Genomic DNA, 27,461 nt, shown 5'->3' with positions numbered 1-27,461 from the left:
CGGGCCGAGGACGGCGCCGGAGACGGATTCGGAGCCGGTGTCGGTGACTGAATACGCGACTCCGAAGGTGAGGCCTCACCTTCTGGTTCAGAGACATCCAGAGTAACCACCTTAGAACGTACATTCTTCGGTGACCTCGATCTAGAGTCCGACTCCTTACCGGAACGACGTCGGGATTCATGTCTCCACTTCTTACGTTTCTTCTTAGACTTCGAAGTATGATCCGAAGCCGACCTCGAAGATGACTCTTCTCGAGATCTAGACCTCGACTTCGACCTCGACCTTCCCTTTCGAGAAGGGAGACCTCGATGTTTTTCCCTTTACCAGCTTTTAATTTTGCCACCAGGAGTTTGGCCTCTCTTTCCCTCAGGGCTTTCGGGTTCATCTTTCGACAAGAGGAACAACTATCGACGTCGTGGTCGGAGCTTAAGCACCAGATGCAGTCATCGTGCGGGTCGGTAATAGACATCATCTTGCCGCATTCTCTGCAGGGCTTGAAGCCGGTCTTCTTTGTTGACATTTTCGAAGAGACAAGATACAAAGAAGTAGAAAATAGAAACAAAAAGGTAACAAAGTATCAGTTGGCTACAGAGATTCCCGATAACCGTTAGCGTCGACGACGCGGAAAAAAGGGAACTGATGTCATCACGCCGGCGTGGGCCTATTATAGGCGTCGTTGACGTCAGCGGAGTCGCGAGCGATGTCGTGTCTCTATGACGTCCGAATCCACGTCGGCGCGAGGCTACGAAAAGAATTTCCGAATGTTGCTGACGCAAGGGGATATTCACAAGGTGAGGAATCCACACGGCAGATGTATCTATCAGAAATACGTTTATAACTACCTTAGCAGGTTTGATGCAGGATTCGAAGAAATACACAATGCTTCGGGTGACTTTACGTGCCAGATTCACATAAAATGTATATTCCAGGTCTCCAGCAATTTACACCTGGGAACCTACGTAAACCATGCATGGGTGAGTGATGCAAAAACTATATTTAAATGTACTTTATGTGAATTTGATAGGCAAGGTAGAAGAATCGGTTTTACAAACAGGACTTTTGAAGTAGCTGGATGCCCTCCAAATAACGGCGCAGAACACACGACCGTACAGAACGGCGGGGTCCGAGGGGTCCGGTCCAGACTAGATTACAGGAACCAGTATATGCTGGGGAAGGTTGGGTAGGACCATGCACGTGAGAGATGATGATAGCAATTTGTAATGTGCATAGTTAATCTAAGAATGTCACGGCACGAGCCAGCATAGACCGGAAAGTGACCTGAATGCTACGCAGCACACTGTACATATTTCATCTGCATCAACTGGCACCTTGTGCACAGAGCACAGAGCACAGTGTGGGCTGAAATGTTTCTGCATGACACAGCAATTCATCAGTTTTCATGCTTGGATTCTGAAAGTGAATTATTTCTCACTGGAGGTGACATCTCCTGCCCCAGCCCCTCTCTCCCTGCGCTCACTGACGGGTTCTCCTATGTGGTGGTGGGAGGAGGTGGGAGGGAGGAGTGAGCCCAACCAGACCCAGAGGCTGCTGCATACCTGTAGAAAGGCACTGCCCTGCCCAGTGAGAGCCAGGGGAGGCAGAACTGTCAACAACTGGGGCTCTCTTCTCCCCTCCGCACACATACATACATGCGAATGGCATCCCAAGGCAGGACCGCCGTGAAGACAGCCAAGGACTCACGGTTTGCTCCTCTGCTGCTGTTCAAGAATCTCAGCAGCTCACCTTTCCCTTGTGCTCCGATTGGTTTCATAAGAAAAGTGATTTGTTTGGCTAATTAAAAGTTAGCTTTATCTGATAGCAAAGAGCCGCCTAGCAGCAAATCTGAGCTATTGGCTTGGGAAATTAATAAACGAGAACAAAGGGTATAATAAAAAAAAAAATAGAGAGGGCATCCCAAGCCCGGCAAAATGAAAGATGCTGACAGACACTTTCAGATAAGCCCAATCTCGTGTTAGGAGTAGGACGGACTGCAAAAAGGCACCCCGTGATCTCGTGCCCGAGAGGAATCTGGATTTTCTGTTTCTCCTTGTGGAAAGTCATGTGGGGAGATGGTATGCTCAGTCTTATCACCGGAAGAACAACAATTTAGCTTAACAAGAGCTACATAATTTCAACAGCCAAAGCCATGTGGAAGGAATTTGGTCCAAATGTACTTGTTCGAAGTACTGCTCATGTTTTATTTATTTTAGATGCATCGAATAATTGCATGCACAGGCATCCATTTAAAAGCTCCTCTTGCCCACATACCTGCTGTCTGTCTGGTTCTGCTTAAGGCAGCGGACACTGCATCTCCTTTATTTCAGAATGGAGATCCAATAATGCCTTCAAGGCTGCCGCTCCGGATCATAGAACAGACATGCAGCAAAAGGCGCGCATAGTGGTTCTCTGATGGCAGCAAACACTGCCCATGCGCAGGCCGACGGCAACCTCTTCACCCCGCCCCAGGCAGGCTCAAATAGCAGATGCTTCCTACGGCGGGAGACAAGTAACTGCAAAAGGCCTAAAAAAAACAAACAAAACGACAATGATAGGCTACTAAAGTGGAAGTCAGGCTGCAAGCTACTGACAGGGCACCTGCGAGCTACCAGTAGCTCATGATAGACCGGTTGGAGACCCCTGGGTTTATCTTGTATTAGTGAAGGTTGGGGAGTCAGTCCCTCTCCAGCCATCCCCAGGGTGCAGGCTATGATGGACTCCTCTGCAGAGGAACAGTAATAAATACTTGTTTGTATTCTCGACTGTCTGACGGACTCTTCATTTGGGAAGGCATAGCAGGTGGTCCTAAGTACCTCCGTGGTCTGAGAGTGCCACGTCCTTAAGTTGGTGCCCGAACAGGGACTCCACAAAAGTGCCCCCTGACCTGTAACCAGGTTTGTAGGGGCTGGAGTGGTGTCTTGTCTGTCGGATCAGGGCCCCCTTACAAACAAGACCGAGCTTGGTTCTCGCAGCTGCCCCGCCCTCCCGATCAAACGGATCTTCGGCTAGTGGCCCTTGGCTGGGGTCCCGAAAGTGAAACCTTGGAGCTGACCGTTTGGTGCGAGGAGTCAACAGTGGAGAATAACTTGCTCGACCTGTGTGCACCAGGTTAGTGATTTTGTTCTTGTAAATGGTGCCATTCTTTGTCGACATGCACCTGTGGGCCGTGTCCTGGTATAGTCTTTGACTGTCTGGTCTTAGACTTGGTGGGTTAGCGGACCCTTGAGGGATACAGCCCTTGTGAACAGCCTGCCGGGCCAACTGGAAATTAGCCTCTTTGTAAAAGGTCCGGGACCGCTCACAGGTTCTCTGCCAGACCAACTGGAAATCGGATTTGCTTTTGAAAAAGTCTGAAGCCTGTCCTCTTGTATCAGTGTAGTCTGTGGACTGTCTTGGGTTTAGTTTGCGAACTGCCTTGCTTGAACGGCATGAGTTGACGGGCTGTGTCTTAGTGCGGTCTATCGACTGTTTCGTTATGGGCTGACTTGTGGTTGATTGCTGCATTTGGGTGTTACAAGGCTTGTTGACAAACGTCGGTGGTGGTGTCTGTGCAATGCCCTTCCTGGACACGAGAGCCTTATAATTTGTATCTGGTCCCTGCCTGCCGGTCCCATCGAGTCCCAGGAGCGCTATAACTAACGCCGGAGAACCCGCTGCGCTGGGATGCGCACGTGGATGCAGAGCGGGGCGAAGACCGGGCCAATACGGGCCCGTCAGAGACCGGGCCAAGACCGGCCAGTCAGAGACCAAAAGAGCCCGGCCAGTTACAGGTTATTGACATTTCTTTTATTATATCTAGTTTAATGGAGCCCTTGGTTCGCCTCTAATGTACTTTGTTATTTTCAGGGTACGTTATGAGTAAAAGCAAGATGCCAGCAAGGAAGGGAGTTGTGGGCACACTAGACGCATTCCTGACAAGATCTGAGTCCGCCCTAATGCACAAAATTGTCCTGACAGAACGTAGACGGTCTTTAGACACTTTAGTAGCCACACCTCAATTAGTATCGTTCACACAGGATGCCAACAACCCTCAAGCATCCAACCCTGAAGTAACTACTCGGTCCCATTCTCCTGAAATAAGTAGAGAAAACGTTAACCCCCTTGTCACCCAGTCGCCTTATGTGGACCCATCTAGACCTATTGTTAACACCAGGGCCCAAAAAAAGAGAAATAGCCAAACGAGGGGTGTTACTCCTCCAGCGAAGGAGAAAGGGGCAGGGTCCCATTAGACAAAAAACCTGTAGACGTGAACCCACATCAGATGTAAGCCAGTTAAATCAGGAGTATGCTCGCTCCCCTGATGAGGGTAGTGCAATTAGTAGACTCATAGCTTGCGACCAGGGGGCTTTTTGGGAAAGGTTGGAGGAAACATTCTCGTCCCGTTTAAAGCCTCTATATACCCGGCTAGAAAACATAGAAGGTAGACTGGATAGTATGAGGAGTCCTATTAATTCCTTCCTGGGAGGAAGGGATAACGGTCCATCAGGCAGCTCTATAGCCCCTACTCCTGCTAATAGTGATGCTCATGGGATGGACATATTCAGGGTAATACCACACCTAGCATTCCACCACATAGTGACATAGTGAGTTGACACTCCGTGCTACATTTAGCAACACTGTACAACCTGCACCCCGGGGCTCAAATTCAGTACCAGCGAGGGTAACACGTCAGGAGACTACCAATCCTGCTCAGGGCTGACCCCAAGGGCACGTTAATAGTATATCGGATTCTGAATGGGTGGCAATTAGGGGTGGGCGTAGTTCACGAAGTAGCGTTACGCGAAGCTACGTGAAGTGCACTTTGCGAACTTCACGAAGCACTACGCGAGCTGCGTAGTAGCATGTTCGCACTGTGCAAGATGAGTTTTCAATGATTGCACAGTGCAGACAAGCATCCGGCACTGTGCAATAATTGAAAACGGCATCTTGCACAGTGCGAGCTGTAGATTTTTACTCGAGCGGCAGCTTTCTCAACGCGGACTGGTAGTTTCTCATCGCGAGCGGTCACGAGCATGCACGACCACTCGCAATGAGAAACCTGACCTCCCCGCGTTGAGAATCTCGCCGGGAGGTTTATTTTCCACGCTCGCGATCGGCAACTTGATGTTGCTGATCGCGAACGAGGAAAAAGTCTCGCCGAATGTCATTTTGCTTGCTCGCGGTCGCCAACATGACGTGGAGGACCGCGAGCAACCAAAAAATGACCACTACACTACGCGTGTTTGCACTGTGCTATGTGTAGCTTGGGTAGTGCAAAGTTGCGCAAACTGCGCAAGCGTAGCGTAGTGCTTCGCCCAGGGTTAGTGACAATAGGTAGGGGAGGCTCATTGCTAGGTGCAAGGGCTCACAATCAAGCTAGGATGGGTACCCAGCTTCCCACCCAAGGTAGCCTACAGGGTGTAGGAAATTTGCATTTTCTGCCAGAAGCCACACCGTATTCAGTAATATTGGTAAATATTCCCCCATTACCAGAAGAAGAGGCCGAACATTGCTCCATCCTGCGAAATAAAGCCTTGCATTTATTTAGCTGAAAAGTAGGGCTGAATTCAGAATTTAAGATGACACAACGAATTGGGTGGGTTGGACTATCTAATAAAACCCTGCCTGGCGATTTTGTTGTGCTATCCTTTAGGTCTCCAGCCTTAATTCAAACAATCTTAGATAGGATGGGCAATTGGCCGGTTAGGAGAAATGGGATAAGTGTTGTTCCATTAGGTTTCTTCTACCAACCCCCTTAATCCCTGCAATATCCCCAAGAGCAGGGTTTTACAGCAGGGCCATCGCGGTTCAGCTATGCAGTCCCGATTAATAAATATTTTGAGCCCAGAATAACCTGGAAGATATCCACTGACTAACTCATAATATTCAGCAGTTAAAACTGGGTGGTGAGGTAGTTTTGGATCAATAAGAGGGTTCCTCAGAACAAGTGGTCAGCTCAGATTGTAGCAATCAAGTGAAAAGAGTACCCCATATGCAGCTGAAACCTGACCCAATACTAAGGGATAGCAACTTAGTATTTCTGGATCAGCGAACAGATCCATGTGTATATTGTACTAGCCCACGGGAGATAGGTTTGGATCAGATCCTCCCTTCAGGCATGCTGCCAACTAGTCCTCCGCCTAATTCTGTGGACCCCACTTGGAGGATTACCTCATGGAATATTGTGGGGCTTTGCTCAAAAACCCAAGATCCTGCCTGGTGTGAGGTCATAGCTAAAGTTGATCTATTGGGACTGCAGGAAACATGGCCCCGGGACCCAATCCACATCAATGGGTTTAAGACGTTTAATACTCTTAGCATCAAAGAGTTTAGGGAGCAGACCTAAGGGCGGACTCTGTACCTATATTTCGAATAGTTTGGTAACAGGAGATATAGCCTTTTATGTGGATGACCCCTCTAATCATACTTTAGAGTTTTCCTTGGGCATTAATCAACGCACAGTTCTGGCCAATTTCTATAACAATGTACCATCTGGGGAAATTAGCACTGTGGCTGGGAAGCTATCGGAGACTTTGCTAGATATCTGCAATGCAGAAACCTCAGATTGTATGAATATTTTAACTGCGCAATATGTAACTGTGTTGAAACCAGAACATGTGGTTTTAAGAATGATGGTGGGGTGCGTAACACTCATTTCTGTCACACGCCACTGGGAGATCTGTTTAATGAGACTGTATATATGAATGGCTAGGGCTTTGTGAATCATCTTCTAACTCCCCCTGTACCTATGCCATGTGCTTTGAACGGAAGAGGATTAGCGTCTACAATCAATTTTATGTCAGTTTCATGCTCATCTGCACCTAGGGTCTCTTTTTTCAAGGTTGGTGACAACCCAATGAGTGACCACTTTCCGCTTTGTTTGAAGGTTACATTTCCTCCTCATGAACCTAAGAAGGTAAAAAAAAACATCCAATAACAGGCAACCTTGAACTGAGCAGGACTCATGGATATTCTGTATGCTGGTCCAAAGTGGACCCAGTGGTGGTTATTACTAAACTACTTAGGAATAGCAAATCATATTTTGACATCTGTTTGAATGAGACATCCCCCTGTGACAGCATTGTACATTCTTTTTTAATTATATGTAATAAGATCAGGAGTTTATTATTTGTGAAACAACGTAATCACCATAAAGAGCAAGGGTGGTTTGATAAACACTGCACACAAGCACACACTAACCTGAAACAGGAGTTGCATAGGCAACCTAGATTCCCTGATCGGGTGAGACAGGCTAGATTAGAGTACAAGCGGGCCATCACGGCTAGAAAATGTATCTTGAGGCAGGAAACTTGGGAAACTCTTCACACAGCGGCTTTACTGAAAGACAACGTGGGATTTTTGAGGGCAGTAAGGCCCCCCTTTCTATCGGACGGTAACGGACCAACAATTGTGATCGTCATTGCGGAAGAGGCATGGATTAACCATTATGCTAAGGTTTATAATGGGCAAGAAGCATCTGACGCACAACAGCTCCCTACCATCACAGCTAAATAGTGTAGAGTTGTGTGATAGTGTAGAGTTACAAGTTACACTGGTTGAGGTAAACAGAGCGCTCTCCAACAGTCTGGAGAGCAGGCCCTGGGACCAGACAGAGTGCCGGTTGATCTATTCAAATCAAATATCTCTCTCTGGGGTCCCATACTAACTCAAGTCATAAATGCCAGCTTTAGAACATCAATACCAGAGACCTGGGTGGAATCAATAATTATCCCAATATTTAAAAAAGGTGATAGTCATGACCTGGGTTCCACAGACCAATTTCCCTTCTCGACTCAATGGTAAAAGTGGTGGGCCGCATCGTCTTGGAGCATTTGCAAGACTGAGGAGAAGATAGTCCAGTATTGTCGGACCTACAGTATGCCTTTCGAGAAGGGCTAGGCAACGCAGAACAAAGCATAAACCTGTATTTTGATTAGCAAATATACCAAAGCACAAAAGGGCAGTTTGTTTTTGGTGTTCGTGGACCTCACCGTGGCCTTCCACTCCGTAGGGCATGGGAGGCTATGGGCGGTCCTGGTAGCAATGGGGGTGGACCAAACCATAATAGCATTATTGCAACAATTGTATAACGGCGCCTCAGCCAGTGTTTCGCTATGGCATAGGAGGGGAGCGTACTGATTATTTCCCCATTAGGAGAGGGGTCAGGGAGGGTTGTGTCCTGACCCCCTTCCTTTTTAATCTGTATATAAATGGCCTTGGTGAAGCACTGATTAGGCAGGGACAAGATTTCCCTCAAGCTGGAGCGCGACCTATTCCAGCCCTTCTATATGCAGACGATGCAGTCTTAATGGCATGGACACAAAATGGTCTGCAGAGGGTCCTAGACAGCTTTAATGATATCATGAAAGATCTAGGACTTAACGTTTCTAAAACTTTTGTCATGAGATGCGGCAAGAGAATTCAGAGAGTAAAAGAAATGTTTCTGGATGGCAATAAGTTAGCGACAACAAGGAATTTTTTGTATCTTGGCACTTTTTTCAATCAGAATGCCACCTGGTCCCAAGCGATAACTACTAAAAGGCTCGCGTTTACAAGAGGAACCACAGCCGCCAGGGGAACTTTTGCAAATATTTAAAGCAAAGTGCATCACAGCCGCTATGTATGGGGCAGGGGTGTGTGGCTTTGTTAATACCCTCCCACTGCAGCATTTGGAAAATTCCTTCTTGCGGTACATTTTGTCTGCTCCTCCGAGCACGTCCTCCTTTGTTTGTCACAAGGAGCTGAGTCTTCCTTTAATTTCTGACCTGATCAGATTGGAACCAGTACTCCTGTCGCATAGGATCTGGACCAAGGAGCAGACAAAGTTAAATAGAGACATTATGAATGATAGTCTTGGTCTGGATGGGGCCTTAAAGATCCCCTGGATCAAATGTATATGTAATTTCATGAAGGACCTAGGTCACCCAGAATACTTAACGAATCTCACTACTATGTTAGCCGTGTCGAGTAAGGCTTTGAGAATGGAGGGTTTACAAATATTGGGAGGGGAAATGGTGAAACCTAGCATTATACATCAGTTAACGCTCTCTTGTATACATATGGAGCCCTACCTATTATTTGCACCAGGAGCCTATGAGAGGATGCTTCTGACAAGATTGAGATTGGGTAATGTACACAGAATAATGACAACACCATCTTTGAATGACTGGTCACGTAGCCTGTCACTTTGCCTCGGTGACAAACATTCAGAGCAGTCCACAATTCATTTAATGTTCTTTTGTAAATTGTATGAAGAGTTGAGGAAAGTGTGGATACTTCCACTTTTAAGACATCAAGGTGTAAGGCAATGCCGCCCAGCTTTTATTTGGCTGCGGTTCTTGGAATATTAACACATTGCGTGGAGAGAAGCAAAGTTTTTAAAGAAGGCTATCCTCCAGCGGAAACACATGATACTGGATGCCCTTTAATCCCTGGGCACTTCCTTTGCAGTTAATAGTAGGTTTTTAAAATATAGCATCTGTATCCGTATGGTTTTATGATATTTTAAACACATTGTTGTATATTTTTAAATTTTATTTTGTGTAATTTCGAATGAAATTTTATATGGATTTTTCTGATGTATTTGTGCTTTTATGATTGGTACAATAACAATCAAATAAAGCTTTCCTTGACCTTGAGTAGCGACTGTGCTTTTCGGACAGTGGTCTTGGTTTGTAAACAGCTCTCATTCCTCTACTTTATTTGTAATATATTTGTGAGTGTTATCTGTCTGTTAGGGACAGGGTGTGTGTCTTCGGTTTAGATGCCTTGCTTCAGCAAGTTTGGATGTTTTGGATGGCGATGCTGTTCTAAGAGTGCGCGGCTGGAAGAGAGCCAGCCTGCCCCTCTGGAAGGTATCCCGAACTATGACATATATGTCAAACACCGTATTGGCCCCATTATGTTTAACACATTGTGGAATAAATATACGAGGGAGAAAATACTGAGGTGCAATGGCCACTTACTGGTTCTTTTAATGATCATAAATTTCCTACAGGATAAATGGTTTACTAAAAGTAGTAGACAGTCCTTGTTCGATTCTTTGAGGGTGTGGCAGAAGGAAGCGAAGCAATGGTGCATGAGGGAAGAGGAGGTGGCTAGAAGGAAAGATGCAAACGATTACACAGAAGGCAGTAGCCTATGATAGGGATAAAGTGGAGAAAGGCATAGAGCGCGAGGACAGGAGGTTCCAGCTGCAAGCTCATAAAAGTTATGTTGTTAGGGAAGAATGGGACATACTAGTTGAGGAGCTTCTAGATTCTCGTCCAATCCTGCCCTATGCCCACAGCGGGGATACCCTATGGTTCCTAGTTCCTCAGCCCCGACTTCTGGGGTTGCTCACTCCAGTACTCCAGACACTGTTGCATCAGTCCCAGTCCCACTTGCTTCTCCTGTACTCCCGCTAGTCACAGGTACAGACCCTTCTCCTGACCAATCTCTGGGTTCTGCCTCATCCACCACCCTTCCCGTTACACCCCCAACCCAGATTCCTTATATGATGGCGCTTGTCTCTGCCCAAACACAGTTACCCCGAGACACCTACATGTGGATTCCTGGATGCCAATTGGGCAGCAGCCCAGGATTGTCTCAAGAAAGTATTAGAGCGCTCAGCTGTGGGACTGGAGGAGAAACAGGTGGTAGCGAATAAGGCAGCTCAGTGGGTTCGACAACCTATCTATAGCGTGGAGGATATCTGGAGTATGATGAAGGACTATGAGCCCTTAAGCACATGTCGGTTACTCTGATACAGTTGTTTGAGCAATGCTTTTAGGGCACCGCGCCGCAGATCATTTATGACATACGAGACGAGTATATGTTACAGACATGGCTCCGAATTAAGTTTTTAGTAATGCAACTACACAGGTGACTACCCCAGAAGGTTCCATTGTTAGGGACACAGCACCCCTTGAGGGAGGTCCATCCCATTTATCATCCTGAAATGCCAGAATTGCGCGACTCTACCAATACTGTAATAAGACAACAAGTCGATGCTCTGTTTCAAGAACAATGGATCTATACGCCTAGGAATAGGGGTGAGGTCCTTTCTCTAAAAAGTCAACTACCGGACCCGAGAAAAAATCCCACTGCATATTATAAAGAATTGACAGAAGTGGCCTACGCGACAGCCATGACACTGGCTTACATAGAGTTATTCTTTGGTCTGTTGGTACCAGTAGACGTATGGAGGCAGGTCCATACACAAGACCATGTAGCGGAATTGGGAGGCATGTGGGGTGAGATTAGACCATGGGATGAGGAGCGCAAGCCCGGTGAGAAGCCTAAAGCAGAGTGGTAAGTCTTGCCAGGGCGCATCATCGACTACCTGCACTCCCTTACCCCACCGAAGAGAATGGGCTGGGATAAGTTGACTGCGTGTTGTCAGAAGAAAGACAAGAGTGTGCCTGACTTACTTACTAGATTGATGGGGTGTTCCTAGATTTCAGTGGCCAGGATTTGTCACAGGAAGGTGATGTTCAGTTGCTTGTGAATAAGTTTGTTACTAATTTACCCCTGAGCTTGCTGCTCGATTACAGGCCTCTGAGAGCACTTGGACGACGGCCTCCCCATCAGTTATAGTGAGCATGGCTCAGTATTATGAGCGTAGGTAGAATGAAGACAAGGACAGGGTGGAAAAGACAACAAAAGATTTGAAAACAAGAGTGTTGATACAGCAGGTTGCAAAAAAGCAGAAAAGTTGAATAATCTTTATATAATAAAAGCAATGCATTTATTTCCAAGAGGCACAAATGTGTTTTATGCTCCGAGAGGAGCTTGGACGTTAGTAATGGGTGCTCAATAGGTGATGCGCACTGACCATCATTGCTTCTTGCAAACCTACCAATTTTTAATAGCTCATAACATGGCGATGGTCACTTTTCAGTTAATGGGCAATTTACTCTGGGATGCCCATGCTGTGCGTGCCTGCATGTGGGAGTTAGATTTCTCAGTGGTGTTTGCATTGCTCACTATTGATTGCAGATGTTAATTCTTGCAGAAGCATGGCGAGGGTTCATTATCTGATTTACACCTTTTGGCTCTGGGCGCACACATTTAGTTTTGATGAGTAACTCAAATCTCCAACTTTCCCCTTAACTCAAGTCCTGCGCAATTCACTGCGATTTTAAAACGGACACCCAGTATTTTGATGTTGAGAAAGTGTAATATCTTGTGGTTGTCTTTAGGGTCTGCATTCATCGACATGGCAATGATATTAGGCTGTATATGGAAATTGCATTAAAATGTCTGCAGCTTGAAAGGGGTGCTTCACAGTGATTGAGGAGAGGTTGTAAGCTTCATGCTTTATCATCAGTCTTCTGAACTCCAATTTCTCACAGAGCTCTTTCAGAAAGAGCAGTTCCCTGGGCCAGTCCTAGTAGTCCAACTTGGCCAAAGATATTAAAACTGCCTTTGGTGTTGCAGTGAAATTTCAGAGTTTTTTCCTTGAATTCAAAACTCATTTCGTTCAAATGTAGAAATCTCGAATTGCTCAATAACTGCTTCCTTTGATGAGACCTCCTTCGCTGTTCTCCCCCCTTGACAGTCTTCGATCTTAGGTGCAGGCTTTTGCACGGTCTCATGTGAACAGAAATGAGATGTTGACTAGGATCCCAAAAAAGGGCCGTTCATCTTTGAAATAAGTCTAAATCCATGGCTGCTTCAAGAGTCTTGGGGTCTATCAGACCTTGTTTGGGATGTCATGGGACACACAGGGGCTCCTGGCCCGCCGCCATAGAGACTGGGGTCATTTGTGTCTTGTGAGAAAGTAGAATAGTAGTTGGGGTGAATGGTAGTCCCCCACAAGTAATAATGTCATATTGCTATTAGGACAGGGAAGGTTTCAATAATTTATACAAGAGCTCAACCTCTGGTAGCTATGGCATGGAGCAAACAGACAACTTAAGAAACTGTGTAAAGCATTAAAAAGTACCAAACCGATTAAATAAAAAAATAAAAATAAAAACCTTACTAGAATTTATGAAAGTAGGGAATAATCTATGTAACAAAATTACACCAAAACCAATTATATGAGGGGAAATCAGATATATGAATTTAGTTTAAGGTAAAAATAGCACCAAAAAGTGGTAACTCCATCTGCGGTACTCTGGTTACACTTGACCTAAGCCCAATTTATGGCTGACAGATGGAGCACGGCTTGGATACAGTAACTATGTTTAACCTAGTAAAAACGTTTACCTACTGACTTATTCTCTGAAATGGAAGTCAAAAACTGTCAGCGAAGCACGGCAGCAGGCTGTGGCCAAGAAGGGATCATGATGTCAGACTGCCTCTGGGTGACATTAGGGCACATATTGAGGAAGCGCAATAAAGCACAAATGTAGAGGGCAGAGTCAGCACCATGCCTAACTGATTGGAAGAAAGACATTCATTGGTGTATGCAGGCTAAATGGATGCTTTACAAAAGTAGGGGTTGTCTAATCAAATGGACAAAGATATGGGGGGGGGGGGGGGAGCTGTGTGCACCAGTTGCAGGTACAAATCAAGGCTTTTTTCCACAGGTGTCTGGACCGGAGTTGTTTAATGTATGGCTGTGTCTTACTGCTACTTTATATGTTGCTTATTGTCACATTTTAAAATAATTTCCGATACAATAAAAAGATGTTTTTTTGTTTTTTTAAAGGCTGTTATTGCTTGTATGCTGCTCAGCATCTAGTCTGGTAAAGCCATCGATTGGTGTGCAGCTTGGCGTGGAGACCCGGCAAGCCACTGATTGGGTGCTACTATGTTGAAGCTTTCAATAAAGGCTTTCTCCTTAAATTTGGAATAGCACCGCTTAAAGAATAAGTCCAAACAGCCAAGAATAACCAATTTAAAGTCCTTATTGACACACTGAGTCTTGATATATATTTCAATGCTTATTTAATGTTCCTTAGCAAATATTTGAAGACAGCCAGTCAACGCGTTTCGTTCTGTACAACAGAACTTCTTCAGGGCTTGAGTCCTGATGTCAAATCCTCAAGGAACCAAAATTCTCGTATATTTCCATATATGTATATCAAAAAAAGGGAGGTGGATAATCTAATTCCAAGTAATGATTTACAAGGTAATCACCTTATGTATTGGCAAAATTGTCCGACACCGCGACGCTCCACACTTTTAAAGAACCCACCGCCACCGTTTTCGGCCAATTTTGCCAATACATAAGGTTTTGACAGCGTGTCAAAAGGACTTCAAATTGGTTATTCTTGGCTGTTTGGACTTCTTTAAGCAGCTCTATTCCAAATTTAAGGAGAAATTCTATTTACCATACTGAAAGGGTGGTGCCCTTGGACAGAGGGCATTTTGGAATTGGCACGCAGAACGTTAAAAAAAGAAAATAGTTGGTTTGCACAAGCATTGGGTTGGTGCCTTTTCTGTTGCTTCATCGGTCCACTCTCCGGTTAAAGTGTACAATTACTTTCAATGAAGGCTGTCAACCTAGAGTCTTTGAAGCTTTTGGAGTACACTCTGACCACAGGCAAGGGTAAAGGACCTTAGGGAGAGCACTGGGGGAAATCAAGATTTACTCCCGCAGAGACCAGCAGAAGAGATTAGGTTAGATCCATATGGGAGGAGGAAAAGGCCTCTGGAGGCTGGTTGTAGCCCTGTAGCTGAAACAGGAGGGCAACCAAACAACCCTTGGAGTCATTTATGGGGCCTAGTTTCCTTCAGGTTCTTCAGACAACAGAGCAGCCATTCTGTTTCTTCTCAGTTTCAGAAGTGTCCTAAAAAGTGTACTAAAGAGGACACATTTATGCCAACTGCCTTGCCACAATCTAGCCAATGAGGTAAGAGTTCCAAGAGGTAATCCTAGCTCCATTTACAGTAATGTTCATGTGTTTTACTGAAAACTATCCCACAGTGTCCCTCCCTAACCAAATCTAAGATGGGAGGACCTTTTGTGCTTAGTCAAATATCCTTGTACAAATCCAGAATAATGGCTATTATAATGGCCAAACCCTCCCTTGTTGTCCCTGCAAACCAGTGCTGGGGAAGCTCCCCCTTCACCCCTCTCACTGGGTTTCGACCCAAGCCTACTAGTGGGATAAAGGGGGCAGGTTTGCTGTCAGGTTCATCTGCTTGTGACAGGGGAGGACTCTTTGAAGTGTAACTGGTCCTTGGGTACAGCCCCAAGGCCATCCTGCCAAGAGATGGCCAACACCGCTCCAAGCCCTTGTCTGGGAGCAATCTACATCTCGCCACAGGGGAGCCAACAGCAGTCAAATGACAGTTGAGTACTGGCAGAGAGGCTTCCAGATGTTTAGGCAGGTAGAGGTAACTTTCCTAAAAGTACCTTCCACAATATAGCCACTCACAATTTGAATAACAATTAAAAGGAGTCCTTATTTTAGCTGCTTCCAAACTGAAATGATCATACCATGTTATAATGTAATCCAGTGTTTTCCTATGGGGCAGCTAACCTTGCCACAGTGAAAATGGGTTTGAGAGCCTTTTCACTATCAGGACATGTGTAACATTAATTTCTACGTCTTTCTTTTAAATACTATACACTCTGCCTTACTAGGCAATACAACCAACCTTAGGGGACACTTATAAACATTTACAAGTAAAGTTTAGGCTTATTAAAAAGGGTGATTTTGACAGGTCGAATTAGCAGTTTAAAAACTGCACAGCCAGGCTACAGTGGCAGGCCTGGAGCCCTGATTTGGAGGACTACTGTAGTGGGTAGCATAACGAGTGATGCAGCCCACTAGTGGTGTTACAGGCCCTGGGTACATGTAGTTCCATATACTAGGGTGTTATGGCTCAATTAAATCTGCAAATCGGGTGTATGCCAATTTGAGAGGTTTTTTTAAGAGAGCACTGCACTTTACTTCTAGTTAGCAGGAGTAAAGTGTGCAGAGTCCTAAAGCCAACAAAAACAGTCAGGCACAAATCTAGAGGAATACCACGCAAAAGATGGACATTTCCAACACAGAAGCACAGGGAGGCATGAAGCAAAATCTTGCCACCCTTCTGTAGCAAAGCAACATGCTGAATCATATCATGGGACTAGATTTCAATTTAGATTTTGCTCTGAGTGCAATAACGAGTTTGTCTATAAAAGCATCTAGTATGATTCACTTACATGAGGTGTAATCTCAACATAACCTACGAGCACAGAGCTGAGAACCTATTTTTTCAGATTGGTGGCAACAGAAAAAATGGTTTTAAAATGTGGAGGGATAACGTTTTAATGCAGGTTTAAAACTCTAATGTATGAACATTCAATTCTAATTCCACATATGTGAAACTATGAAGATTCAAGTCCTGAAGATGATGGATCCACGTGCGTGGTAATTAGCCTGTAGAACTCACCTTAAACATCAGCAAAGGTTAGTACTATCCAAACCTTTAACATTACCAATTCCACATGCCTCTAGTCTTATTATTTAGGTTCCCTCGGATAGGTCTCAAAAGACAGACTCTGAAATCAATTTGAAAACATATTCCTCTATAAATATACCTATATTTGTAATATGTATGTAACTTAAGAATTCACAAAACATTCCAGGAATACTTCTTGGAAGGCATTGACAGCCAGTTTTCCAGAATAACTTTTGCCATTAATTTCTAACTCACATGCATGACAGTAGTTGGTGGACGGCAATGGAACATTGAAGAGAAATGCTTTAATAGGAACAGAAGGTTATTAATCTAGGTGCAGTCAAAGACGTGGTGTTTTGTTTTCCCATTGTGCCATTTTGGAAGGCGCTACTGTCTACCAGCCTTGGTGCTTCTATTGCTGCTGCACTAGAGCAGTCAGCCTTAATTCCTACCATGTCTCATCTGAACATGAATACAAGTAACCCAAAACCCGCTCCAGCTTAAGTGGGCCTTATAAAGGAAGGGAAGCTTGTATGCCAATGACACATTAGGCAAGTAACACGTCGCTGCGAATCTACACCAATTAGGTGTCGCACAGACAGCAAATTGAATTCACCTCTTTTTGCCATTGAGGCACCCTGATTGTGACGAGTATGCCCAGAAGTGATTTTCATGTTTGCCATAATTTGTAGCAGTTTGTGTTACATTGGAGAAGGGCTGTGGCCTTGCAGTTCCAGCAGGACTGTCTATTGCGGTCGTAAGATACAAAAGTGGACACGTAAGCAGAAAAATGATAAACTAGAATTCTGTCCTCAGTAATAACAAAGCTTGAGATTAATTCGAATATTCTAACCATCACTCATTAACTGAAACAGGTGTACATTTAGACTTGTATAAGTGTGCTGCCAAAGTGTTACCGAATTCACACTTTTCCTGTTTGAAGACACTCCTTCATTCTCCTTAAATCTGTTAGTTTTCCCCCATTCCCACAGTGGTTACCAATGTAAAGCTGCCGTTCACAGGAGTACATTTCAAACTCTATCCTTGGTGTTGGATGTATGGGAGCATGTGGCTGCTAAAGGTTTTTGAATGGATCTAGAATGACCTTTGTTGGTGTTGAAAATGTTAGGCAGGGTACTCCATACTAGAACATGCAAAATCTGCTCTTAGAATGCAAATTTGCTGACTGTATTCTAACGCCACATTGGTAGAACAAGAAGTATAAACAATATTATTTAAAATGTGCACATTCATGCTTTGTGATAAAAACATGAATTTGAACTAGTAATTTAAAAGCATTTGTGCACCTAAGTTCCAAGTGTGCTAATACCTTTCTGAAACAACAGGACCAATATCTTCCATGTCTGGTAGCAATGTGAGGAACATGTTGGGATATTATATATATTCCAAACAAAAAGGTTACCCCCTCGTGGGACTCGTGCCTTCAGGTAAGTATCAGCTCACATTGGAGGCAGTAAGCAAAGGCATTATTCCGCATTTCCATTCAGTTATCACCAGTCCTACGCATTTCAGGCCACTACCCTTAATCATGTACTGCATTGAAGAAAAGCACGACATGCAGACATACTGGCGTTTTCCCTTTTTATTATTCAAATGGTCACGTGTCACTCTTGACACCTTTGCATTATGCATAGGGACCTGTCCCAATCCGGCTTCCGCAGCAACCACAGCACCGAAACAGCCCTCATCGACGCAACCGACTACATCAGGGCCATGATGGACAATGGAGAAACCGCGGCCCTTATCCTCCTGGACCTCTCAGCTGCCTTCGACACAGTCTACCACCACACCCTCCGCACACAACTCCACAACGCAGGGATCTGCTACAAAGTACTGAACTGGACCACCTCCTTCCTCACCGGCAGAACCCAGAGTGTCCGCCTCTCCCATTCTGCTCTAATGACACCAAGATCATCTGCAGCATACCCCAAGGATTGTCCCTCAGCCCAACACTCTTTAACATCTACATGGCACAAATGAGAGAATTTTATTATGATTTAAAGGATAGGGCAAGTAGAACATATCTTCAGACAAGCTATAAAAATAGTGGATATACGGGAAGATCGCTAGCTTGGCAAGCAAAGGAAAAACAAGTCAGATATAGAATCTAATGCATCCAGCACAAAGCAACTAAAACACGAGTAAAAACTACACCACTAATAGGGGAGGTGCTTCTTGAACATTATAAAAATATCTACCAGGCACCACACCAGGTCTCCCTAGAAATGATTAATGAATCTCTGCGGGAACTGCCAATACCAACTTTAGAAAAAAACTTTAAAGAGCTGCTGCTAGCCGAAATCATAAAGGAAGAGCTTGATGCAGTTATCAGCTCTTTGCCGAATGGTAAAGCTTCCGGACAGGATGGCATTCCCGCAGATTTTTTAAAAGCATTTTCCACAGCACTCTGCCCTGAATTTTTAAGTCTTGCAAATTATTTATTACAAGGGGGTGACCCACCTGTATCTTTTCTCACAGCAGTTGTAGTCAGTATTTTAAAAAAAGATAAAGACAGTGAAAATGTGAACTCATACAGGCCAATAAGCCTTTTAAATACTGATCACAAAATGTTCACTTAACTCCTTAGCAATAGGCTAAACAAAGTAGTGGGATCACTCATCGGGACAGATCAGTGCTGTTTTATAGCCGGGAGACAGCTTTATACTAATACAAATTTGTTATGAGAGGTGTTGGATTTTTTTTAGTATTAATAAGGTTGAAGCACAGATCTGGTTTTTAGATGCGGAAAAAGCATTTGATCTTGTTTCTGGGAATTATCTTTTTACAATTTTAGAAAAATTCGGCTTCCCAAATGAGTTTATATTTGTGAATTCTAATTTTGTGAATATAGAGACATGCCAAATAAATAGAGGTACCAGACCAGGCTGTCCCCTCTCCCCGATTTTATTTGCTCTATTTATAGAACCATTAGCACTTGCAATAAGGGAAAAAAGATCCCATACAGTACCCGTTCAAGGAATTACGAACATTATATGCTAACGATATCGTTCTCCTTCTGAACTCTAAGATGGATACTCAGATGGAAGTTATGAGAATCTTTGCAGACTTTGAAAAAAAAATAGGAGGGTATAGGATCAATAAGTTCAAACCAGAAGTTATACTATGTAATTGTGACAAACTCTTTTAGTGGAATTTAGACAGACGTATAACACCAACCCAAAGAGATATCTAGGGATTTACGTAACAGTGTATCTTTTTGCACAAAATTATATTCCACTTTTAAGAAAGGTGAACTTACAGTTAACACGATGGAATCAGTTACCGCTGTCAATAATAGGATGAGTTGCACCAATTCAAATGTCAATTCTCCCTTTAACTTTTTTTAGCGCGGCCCCCTGTGCAATACAGACTTCCTTTTTTTAAAGAAATAGACAGTATGTTTTCCTCCTTTTTATGGACAAAGAAGATACCAAGATTAGCATTCAGCACTTTAATTCTTCCGTATCTGATGGAGGATTATCCCTTCCAAATATTAGAAACTATTATTAACGACATTTGCACATCACAGTTTTAGATTTTTCTTTTCAGATCCTCAAGAGGCAGATAATGTTTTCATGATAAAGATGTTAAGGGAGTATAACATAATAGACCCCACCAGAGTACTAAGTACCCTAAAAAAGTGTGTTACAAGACCCTACAACGGCTATTCAAACAAAAAACTCAGCTTTTAACACACCATGATATTCCAAGAATTAACATTTCGACCAAGCTTCTGAATATATATATGGGGGAAACAGGTCTGTTAGGGAATAATATATTAAGGCTATGGGAAGGAAGCGGGTATACCCAGATCCAGGATTTTAAAGAGAGCAGCTGGAAAACCTGGTTAGAGATTTCCAAGTACAATCTTAAAATGGTCATTTGTTAGCGTGAAACCCATATTGAAAAAACTGGATAGGGAAAGCCTGTATATAAAAACTACTATCAGCAAAGCCCTTAATTCCCCCGTACAACGGAAAATTAGTAATCGGATCAAAATTTTGGATGACGATGAAGTAGATTCTATTTATGAAAAAGCTAGAGACAGATGGAAGAAAATGTAAGATATACAGATTCTTAAATCAACCTGGAATAGGCTTAACAAAATCAATGCAGTTATTTTTAGAGGGGCAAACTTCCAACGCATGCAATACTATTCAAAATGGTTGATATATAGAACACCTTCTTTCCTTCACAATATATATCCGCGAATAGAAGACAAATGTTTCCGTTGTGCAGATAAAGGAACCTGATCGCATATTGTTTGGGAGTGGCCAAATATACAGAGCTTCTGGATAGATTGAGAAATATCTTGTGGTGGATCCAAAAGGATAACATACATGTGTAGAGATCTGCTCAGATATATAGCACTTTGCACTTTTTCACTAGGATCTGTTTTTGTAGTATGGATATATTACGATTGCACTATGATGTATTTTAAATGTCCATTTATAGGATTGCAATATTTTGTATTTTAAAGTCCAAGTAATCCCTTCCTCACGATATTTTGGAATATGTATTTGTATATGCTAAATATTGTGCGTTATTAAGTCTATGAACTCTCAATGAAAAATTAAAAAAAAAAATCTACATGGCACCGCTAGCCAACATCGCCAGATCGCACAATCTCAGCATAGTCTCATATGCCGACGACACCCAGCTGATCCTCTCCCTCACCAAGGCCCCCACCACCACCTAATCCAACCTCCACAAAGGAATGAAGGCCATGACCGAATGGATGACAATCAGCCACCTGAAACTAAACTCAGACAAGACTGAGGTCCTCATCATCGGATCCAGCACCTCCGCCTGGGACAACTTATGGTGGCCGGCCGCACTGGGAGCTGCACCAATGCCCACTAACCACGCATGCAACCTGGGAGTCATCCTGGACGCCGCTCTGTCAATGACCCAGCAAGTGAACGCCGTCTCCTCCTCCTGCTTCAACACCCTCTGCATGCTCCGCTAGATCTACAGATGGATCCCCACCAGTACCAGAAGGACAGTCACCCAGGCCCTTGTCACCAGCAGCGTGGACTACGGCAATAGCGCTCTACGCAGGAACATCAGCCAAACTCCAGAAACTACTACAAATCTGCAGCCCTCATCCTCAACATCCCCCACCACAGCCACATCACAGGCCACCGGAAACAAACGACTCGCCTTCTACAGCCCGAACCGCCAGCTTCGCTCACCTGACCCCGCACTCGTCACTGTCCCCGGCATCCGCAGAGCGACTGCCGGTGGCAGAACGTGCTCCCATCTCGCCGCAAAAAACCTGGAACACCCTCCCCATCCACCTACGACAGACCCAGGACCTGCTGGCATTCAGGAGACTCCTCAAGGCCTGGCGGTTTGAGCAGTAGCAGCACCCCTGCCCCCCCCCCCCCCAGCGCCTTGAGACCCTCACGGGTCAGTTGTGCGCTCTACAAATGTATTGATGGATTGATTCAAATGCAACCTTAAAACCTGGCTGTTTGTAGTGGTGTATCGGTAAACTGCTTTTGGAACAGGTGGTCAATGACTCCATTTAACGCTGGAACACTGAGTAGCTGTGCACTTTATAAAAACCGTTGACAGTTCCTATGACTTAAGCAATGTACCATGGTAGGCAGCACCTGCACTTTGAAAATTGTTCCAGAACCACTGGTTTCTTATGTTGGATACAATAGATCTTAAAGTTATCCTAAATGGTCAGCTTCAAAATAGAATATTAACGTTTGAACGAAATCCCAGCATGTTCAAAAGTGCTGTTCAAGATATCAGAAACCAAAATTACTGCATAGTACAACATGCCACGTACCTTCCAAAAGTTCAACCTGTTGATGAATTAATATCTGGTCTATCTGTAACAAAAGAAAAAAGATGGGAAAAATGAAGCACATTAACCACAATGGCAATGCTTTATTAAAACAAAATTTTATTTTGACTATCAGTGTGGATTGAGAATTCAGTAAGGATAAAGTGAAAGATGACTATATATTCTGAATAGAAATGTCATCAAATGTTGCATTTTAGACCAAATTACAGCCATATAAAATAGATTACTTAGTGTACTGTTAGAAATGGGGGTCTCTAGTTGGCAGAGGTAGATATTTGTCCAAGTAGGGACCCTTCTTCCTAGTAAGTGAAATGGGGCTACAACCACTGCTTACCCCCTGGGTAGCTTGGAACGAACAGGCAGGCTTACCTCAGAGGCAGTGCGTAAAGCCTTTGTGCATACATACAGTAATACATTTAAAACACTACAAATGGACATCTCACATCAGTTTAGACAAATAGATTACCTATCTAAACCAAACAAGACCAAAACGACACAAAACCACAATGCAGTAATAAGAATTTAACTTTCAAAAATTAAATAGTTCGGTTCAAAGCAAATTGCAGATGCAACACTATTTACATAAAGTACCTTGGATGCGTCAAAAGAACAGCCCCAGGGAAGGTGATTTGTCGGTTCCTTATGCACAGGGAAGGGGATGCGTCGGTTCCTTACTGCGATGCAGGGGAGGTGATGCTTCGGTTCCTTACTGAAGAGGTGATGTGTCGGTTTCTTACTGCGCTGGGAGGTGATGCGGCGGTTTCTTACTGCGTCCCCAGCATCCTTGTAGACTTGCCGTCCTGGAGTGATGTGTGAGTATCAGGATGCGTTGGTTCTCAATGCTGTGGCTCAATGGTGCTGCGTTAATTTCTTCAGCCGCGGTCACACGATGCAATAATTCTTGAAGCCGCACATCAGGGCCTGCATCCTCATCGGTTCGGTGATCTCGGCCTTCATAGATCGGTGCACTCGATGCAGTGATTTCTCGAGCCACAGGCCGGTGCTGCATCGGTTTCTTTGGCGATGCATCAGAATCAGGTACAGATGTGTAGCCCTTCGTGTTCCATTACTTTCCCAGCTCCAAACAGCAAGAACAACCTACAGAGGCCCAGAAAAGCAGCAGGCACCTCCTGCTTAGACTGCCAGCAAGGAAGTTCAGGGGAGCTGGGAGTTAAGGCTTTGTATCCCTGAGACTTCAAAATCAGGGAGGCAAGCTCTACTTCAAGCCCTTGGAGATCTTCCTCAAGCAGTCTGGGGTCTGGAATCCACTTTTTATAACACAAAATCCTGTGTTCTCTAGTAGCAGAGAAGCTCTTCGCCCAGCCAAAACCAGTTCTGCCCTTTCTGGTGCAGCTTTCTGACAGGAGGTGGAGATAGCATTGTCCAAGGCAGACCAGGCCTATTGAGGTGTGAAAGAATCTCCTCCCCTCACTCTGAATGCAGCCAAGATCTATTCAGCCCAGCCCTGACTCACCCTGGAAAGGCAGGACACACCTCAACTCCCCTCTACCCCCAAGTGGTAGTCTGAACAAAATGCATATCCCCAGCCCCTGTCACTCAGTCACTCAAAAGCCAGACAGGCAATACCCAACCCTACCAGAGGCACACAGAATGGCCAAGCAAGAAAATATACTTTCTAAAAGTGGTATTTTCAAACACAGAAGGCAAAAAACATCTACACTAAAATATGCACCTTGATATTCTGAGTTTAGGCATACTAAATGTTATGTTCCTATTGTATCCCAGTGGGAAGTTATATTTATAAGATGTTAAAAATAAACATATTCGGCCCTATAGGACAGATTGACTTTAAATAGTAAAAAACGAAATTAGCAGTATTTCACCATCAGGACATGCCACACACATCAGAGCATGTCCTACCTTTCACATACACTGCACCCTGCCCGCAGAGGTACCTTAGGGGTGATTCACATGTAAGAAAAGGGAAGGTTAGGCCCTGGCAAGTGGGTGCACTTGCTAGGTCGAAATGGCAGTACCAAACTGCGCACAGATTCTGCAGTTGCAGGTCTGAGCTACATTTACAGACTGCTTATGTGGGTGGCACAATCAGTGCTGTAGGACCACTAGCAGCATTTGATTTTCATGCCCTGGGCACACACAGTGCACTGTACTAGGGACGGACTAGTAAATCAAATATGGCAATCATGGAATCACCAATCCATATCAACAATTTACAGGGATCACTTGCACTTTGGCACTGAACAGCAGTGCCAAAGTGCCCAAAGCATCTAGACCATCAAAAACTAAGTTCTGCACACAGCAAAAACACAGGAGCAGGGGTGGGTGTAGTTCGCGAAGTACCGCTACGCGAAGTGCACTTCGCGAGCTACACGTAGCACTACGCAAACTGCTCAGTAGCATGTTCGCACTGTGCAAGATGTTGTTTTCCATGATTGCAAAGTGCCGGATGCTTGTCTGCACTCTGCAATCATTGAAAACAGCATCTTGCACAGTGCGAGCTGTACTTTTCTGCCGCTCGAGAAGATTTTTACTCGAGCTGCAGCTCTCTCAACGCGGACTGGTAGTTTCTCATCGCGAGCAGTCACGAGCATGCGTGACCACTCGCAATGAGAAACCTGACCTCCCCACGTTGAGAATCTCGCCGGGAGGTTTATTTTCCATGCTCGCGATCAGCAACTTGATGTTGCTGATCGCAAACAAGGAAAGAGTCTAGCGAGGATGTCATTTTGCTTGCTCGTGGTCACCAACTTGATGTTGAGGACCGCGAGTAAGCAAAAAATAACTGCTGCACTACACGACGCATGTTCGCACTGTGCTACGTGCAGTTCGCGTAGTGCGAAGTTGCGCAAACTTCACGAGCGTAGGGTAGTGCTTTTCCCAGGGTTACACAGGAGTCAAATGCATAAAATACAGGGTAAATCCATGCAAATGATGCCAGATCTAACATGTACCATATGTACTGGTAGGAACAGCTGCACCTCACCCCTCTTCTTCCTGAACTCTTATGTCCCAAGCACTTCACATCAGTTTTTTCAAATTTGCATTTAATACGTTGTACATGTGACTATTATTCTGGGCTACCAAAATGTTATTCTATTGAAATCATGCTCAAACTTGTTGTTCATGAAAACTAACATATCATCCTGGGAAATATTTTGCACCAGCTAAAGCCTCCAAAACATTTGTCATTACTGCCTGAAAAAAACTGCTGAGTGAGCAGAACATCTTCATGGGATATAAGTGACTACCAGAAGAAGTGCAGCAGTCTACACGAGAAAGGAAATAGTGTGGGAGAAATGTTGTTTGCAAAGAAAACAGGATGGACACATAAATGGAGATCAGGATACTCTGGTTCAGCAAAAATTGCAGAGGCCAGGAAGAAAGTTGTGGTTTTCAGTGAAGGAGAAGCTTGGAGTATCTCATGTTTGGCTAAAACAGTGAATGGTGGGGGAAGGTAAGTGAGGATGTTCAAACATTATGGGTGAAGTTTCATGTGGGTTTGGGTGGATCTTATAAAAGCTCGCCGTCTCCACAAGAAGGTGCGTTTCCTGGTATAAGGGAAATTTGGTGGAATCTACTTGGGGCTCTATAAACACAGGCTCATCTGGTTTGGACTGACAACCTAGGTGACAGTGGAGCCAGTCTTCACGAGTCAGTAGATGTTGCTGCTGACTCTTGATGGTGTTGCCACTGGAAATAACTTGGACTGGTGGACAGTTTATTTACAATATGCTGATGCACTGACAAACGCAAAATGCATTCTCAAGAATTGGGAGAGCCCCTTATCTGAAATGAACACCTTCGAAAGCTTAAGATTTTCCATCCAATTGTATTTAGTGGAAAGCTCTCATGAAGTGGACGGTGGAAAAAAATAACTTTCTTTTGATACGGAGGGCAATATTTCTTAACCAAGGACACTTTTCTTTTCCCTAATCTTTAAGTCCCTGAAGACAATGTACAATGAAGTCCTCAGAGCTTTTTATTTAAAACCACAACTGGATATGCCAAATTTGAGCTCTTCATAATCGTCACAATTGGCTTGTTTAAGTCCTTGAGAAGATCATTCAGTTTGGGTTCAGATTTAAAGGAACAATCCAAATACTCTGTATGACAGGCACAGCATATTTTTTAATAACTGTTTTATATCTGAAGACCATTCTTTTATCAAACTGCTCACAGAATACCTCGGGCAATTCATGCACAATGTTCTTGTAATCCATTCCTTTTGTCACACACTTCATTAATAGCATTTACAAGGGGACGGGCTCTTTGATCTAGCCTCATACCAAACTTGTGTGGCCATCCCCAAATGTTTTGGCTCTTCAAAGGAACAAATAATTTCACCAAACTCCAAATCTACCAAGAAAAATCCGCCCATTTTGATTCTTTGCCTACATAAACCTCTGAATACATGAATTGTGTAACAACTTATGGAAAGGAGAAACCGCCTTAACAACACATGTGCCGTTTCTTTGCAAGTGGAATCACTCTTGCCTTAACCACGCATATGTCTTACACCACACATATATGTGGTTAAGGTAGTACACGTTCTAGATCTAGATGTCCGCATAGGCGAGGAGGGGGAACAGGAAGCGTCCGGACTAAAAGCTCAACACAGACAGGTAAGAGGGGTTGAGGCCGGGTTTTGGGGCAGGGGAGAAGAGTAGTTTTAGGGCTAAGGGCGGGGGGGGCGGAGAAGTTTCAGGGTTGGAGTGGGCTAGGGTTCCCAGAATTTAGGGCTCAGGGTTGGTTTCAGTTTTGTGCATATATATTAGAGTTGGTGAGGTTTGGCTGAGATTTGGGGTGTTAAGAGTTGTTTTGGTTGAACTTTGTTGTATTTGAATGGGCGCAGGTGGGGATCTTTGTGGTAAATGTCATACACCTTCCAATGATCAGATCAGGATGCAGCATGGAGAGGTAGTTGGGAACAAGTGGGATTTGTGTCTCTCTAAGTTTCCAATGGATCAGTCAACTCGAACTGGTAGAAAAACTGTTGTCTTTGAGGTGCTGGTTTGTAATGTTATCCACTGGGCCAGTTTTGAAGGTTCTTGTGAAATGCTTTTGGGTTGGTTCCAGATCCAGGTGAAAGGTGTTACGGTCACTGATGGCTAGGGGGTGTCTAGTGTTATTGTGATTTTTTTTATGAAAAACTATCTATGGAATGGGTGCTTTTGGGCCTTGTTTGTAAATGGCAAAAATGTCTGCATTGTTGCCTATGGAATGGAGCGGTTTTGAGCTTTTTTGGGCTGAGATTAGAATGGAGCTGGTTAGATGGACTAGTAGCTTAGGTAGTCTAGTTTCCAATTAACCACTCATATTCCTTCAGTATACACGA

At 44.3% G+C, this 27,461-nt stretch overlaps 1 protein-coding gene across 2 annotated transcripts in view; it reads right to left on the bottom strand.

Moving 5' to 3' along the window:
• Positions 1-27,461, bottom strand: part of LOC144792904 (phospholipid scramblase 1-like) — a 353,744-nt gene that overhangs the window by 108,152 nt on the left and 218,131 nt on the right. For both annotated transcript variants that reach the window (XM_078668108.1, XM_078668109.1), the window contains one exon: positions 22,127-22,169. In XM_078668108.1, coding sequence (XP_078524234.1) covers positions 22,127-22,169 — 43 coding nt within the window. The remainder of the gene's footprint in view (positions 1-22,126; positions 22,170-27,461) is intronic.

The sequence above is a fragment of the Lissotriton helveticus genome, chromosome 11 (assembly GCF_964261635.1).
Source record: "Lissotriton helveticus chromosome 11, aLisHel1.1, whole genome shotgun sequence".
Lineage (NCBI taxonomy): Eukaryota > Metazoa > Chordata > Amphibia > Caudata > Salamandridae > Lissotriton > Lissotriton helveticus.
This window is presented reverse-complemented; position numbering and strand designations above follow the sequence as displayed.